The 3078-nt window shown below is 42.9% G+C and overlaps 1 protein-coding gene across 1 annotated transcript; it reads left to right on the forward strand.

Annotated features, from left to right (window-relative positions):
* The first annotated feature begins 520 nt into the window (after positions 1 to 520).
* Positions 521 to 2202, forward strand: LOC121542344 (prostate-associated microseminoprotein-like). The gene is made up of 4 exons (XM_041851744.2): positions 521 to 830; positions 1096 to 1219; positions 1324 to 1432; positions 1557 to 2202. Exons 2-4 carry the CDS (start codon positions 1102 to 1104, stop codon positions 1729 to 1731), a joined length of 402 nt encoding a protein of 133 aa, XP_041707678.1. The 5' UTR covers positions 521 to 830; positions 1096 to 1101; the 3' UTR covers positions 1732 to 2202.
* The last annotated feature ends 876 nt before the right edge of the window (positions 2203 to 3078 follow it).

The raw sequence follows: 3078 nt of genomic DNA on the forward strand, positions 1-3078 counted from the left end.
TGCACACACAATTACAAACCAAACACACGCACACACACCTGCTGTCCCGTGATGGCACAGCTCAATGGTTACTAAACAGCTCCATTGATAGAGATCACCAGTGGTTTAACTCTCTGAAGCCTCATGTCACATCCAGTTTGGGGGATCCATAAAAAGGGTCTCATAACTGCTTCCTTGGGCAACTGTTATTTGAGTGAGTCCACACTGTATTCACAGGGACAATCACTGCAGGGAAACAAGAAGAGATGACGAAGGCAAGTCATACCAACGTGTGTGTGTGTGTGTGGTGTGTGTGTGTGTGTGTGTGTGTGTGTGTGTGTGTGTGTGTGTGTGTGTGTGTGTGTGTGTGTGTGTGTGTGTGTGTGTGTGTGTGTGTGTGTGTGTGTGTGTCCAAGGCATAGAAAGATAACCATAAAGAGAGAGAGAGAGAGATGGACCTATAGAGTTGGAGGGGGGTTAGGTGCTGTATAAATATCTGAGTTTGAACAGACCACACCACAGTCCAAGACTGACACCAAGGGGGTCAGGCTGAGAGGAGGGATAGGGAACACTGGACAGAGAGACAGAAGACATCAGGAACTGAAGACTTTGTCCAAGAAGACAGACAGAAGACATCAGGAACTGAAGACTTTGTCCAAGAAGACAGACAGAAGACATCAGGAACTGAATACTTTATCCAAGAAGACAGACAGAAGACATCAGGAACTGAAGACTTTGTCCAAGAAGACAGTCAGAAGACATCAGGAACTGAAGACTTTGTCCAAGAAGACAGATAGAAGATAGAGGGGGAGAAAGACGAAAGTTTCACAACAAAGAGGGATCTTTGAGGGGTAAGTGAGATGGAAAAAAGAGAATTAAAGATGGTGAGTTTGGAAAAGAAAGAGAGAGATTAAGGGAGAGAAAGAGTGAGAGATGGACAGAGAGAGGGAATATTTGTCTAAGATGGAATTAACTGATTTCCTTTCTATAGCCTTAATTCTAAGAGTATACAGTATATCTTTCTTTCCTCATAATTGACAAAGTTGGTTCTATGCACCACACTAAACCCTATGGACTGACTATTGTCTGACTATTGAGTTGGTTCCTCATCCACAGACAGAGATGACAGACCCAGTGAGGATGATGAGGATGATGCTGCTGGCTCTAGTCTTCATCCTGAGTGTCACTATGCCCTGTCTCTCTGTCTACAACAGTGGGGAGTGCTACTTCGATACCAAAGGTCTGTGTGTATGTGTGTGTGTGTGTGTGGGTGTGTGTACCTGTGTGTGTGCGTGCGTGTGTGTGTGTGAGTTTATTAACTATGTGTGTGTATGTGTCTTATAGGAAGCTGTGAGTACATGGGCCAAGTGTATGGAATAGGAGAGAGTTGGATGACTAAGGACTGTTACCAGTGTGTCTGTATGGAGCCATTTGGAGTGGGCTGCTGTGATCAGTAAGTGTGACCATCACACTGTAGCCTTTTACGTCACAATACATACCTCGGCATAGACACTGTTTGATTGTATTGAGCGTTGATAGAACAAAGTGTGTTATTGATCTCTTTACCTTCCTCACAGTGGATCTCAACCCGTGGACTACCCTGATTGGTGTGATGTGATCCGCAAGCCAGACTCCTGCAACACCATCGCTGTGATGAAAGACAATCACAAGCTGCCTTGTCTGTGGGGACGGGGTCGTCTGAGGCCAGGGGCGCGGCAGCCATGGAAATCTGACAGCGGCCCTTTATTTTGATTGGTCCATAATTCTGCCACTCATAAATGGGAAGATGAGAAATGATTAAAACACAAATTGACTGATAGTGTTTCTCACTGTGTCTTATGAACAAATGCAGATAGATTGATATTTACACAGTCAGTGCTTGACTTGGACTGAAATGGGTTCTGGTACACATTATGGGTGCCGGTACTGTTTATATTTGGGTACAGGAGCTCCACAATACTTTTGAGTTAATATTCTATAAGAGGAACAGGAGCTCAAGCAGTAGAGAATTTGAGGTGCTGGTACTCAGCTCCAGTGAGCTGCTGCCCAAGTCAAGGTCTGAACACAGCCAAAGAATATGAACTACTGTAATACAATCCACTCACAGTGACACCGAAAGATTATTAGGAGATTGGGGGAGGGGTTATAAACTCAGACTCACTGCATTATTGAATTTCCTTCATAAATGTATGTTACATTGGATATGTTTAATCCACAAGACGTTAGTACCTAGGTCCTACATGTATCTGATGTTTAAATAAACAGATATGTTTCAAATGCCTTCTGTTCTTCTTCTATGCATGTAGAGTGGTGCTTGGGTAAAATCACTGGGGAAGCAAAGCCAGAAAAAAATAACATATTACAACCTTTGTTTGCTCTATAACCTGTTAGTTCATATGCCTTGCCACCGTGATATATCGGCCTAAAGGCCGAGACAATAAGAAGACAGTGGCAGAATAAATTCAACCACACCTTTGTTTCATCAGAAAATCAGAGAGCAACCTCCGTCCGGTGAAGTCAACAAAGCAAATTGCATGTAACAGACAGTTACATGACCTACAGCATGGTCAAGCAAGTTAATGTTTCCGACATTTTCGGACTACTAAACAACTATTGATTTAGAACCATGGAGAGTTACCGCAAGTCGCAAAGAAAACAGGAGCTGTCTCCACTATTCCAGCACCATTTCAACTTCAACATTTCAACATCATCAAATCACCTATGCTTAGTTTAATACAGTAACAACTAAAAGATACCAAAAACAATTTAGTCCAAGCAATGTAAGCTAAATATGATGTGGCTTTCCATGGTTCTGATTTCTCTGTGTGTGTGTGTGTGTGTGTGTGTGTGTGTGTGTTCATGCAAGTAGAAAAAAACATAATGACTCACCCCAATGCCATCCTCCTCTCTTTCATGTTGACGAAACAGTCTATGACTCTGTCATACAGTACACCACTGTATTGTTCTAGGCTATCTGGCTAAAATGCTTGCTCGCTAGCCTAACTTCCTTTCATGGGCAATGTTAGCTAGTTAACATTAGCCTTCTACATCTAGCTAGCTACATATCGAACTTCCATTCTCTCAGGCCAAGGGCACAAT

This window comes from Coregonus clupeaformis, chromosome 28, assembly GCF_020615455.1.
Source record: "Coregonus clupeaformis isolate EN_2021a chromosome 28, ASM2061545v1, whole genome shotgun sequence".
Taxonomy (NCBI): domain Eukaryota; kingdom Metazoa; phylum Chordata; class Actinopteri; order Salmoniformes; family Salmonidae; genus Coregonus; species Coregonus clupeaformis.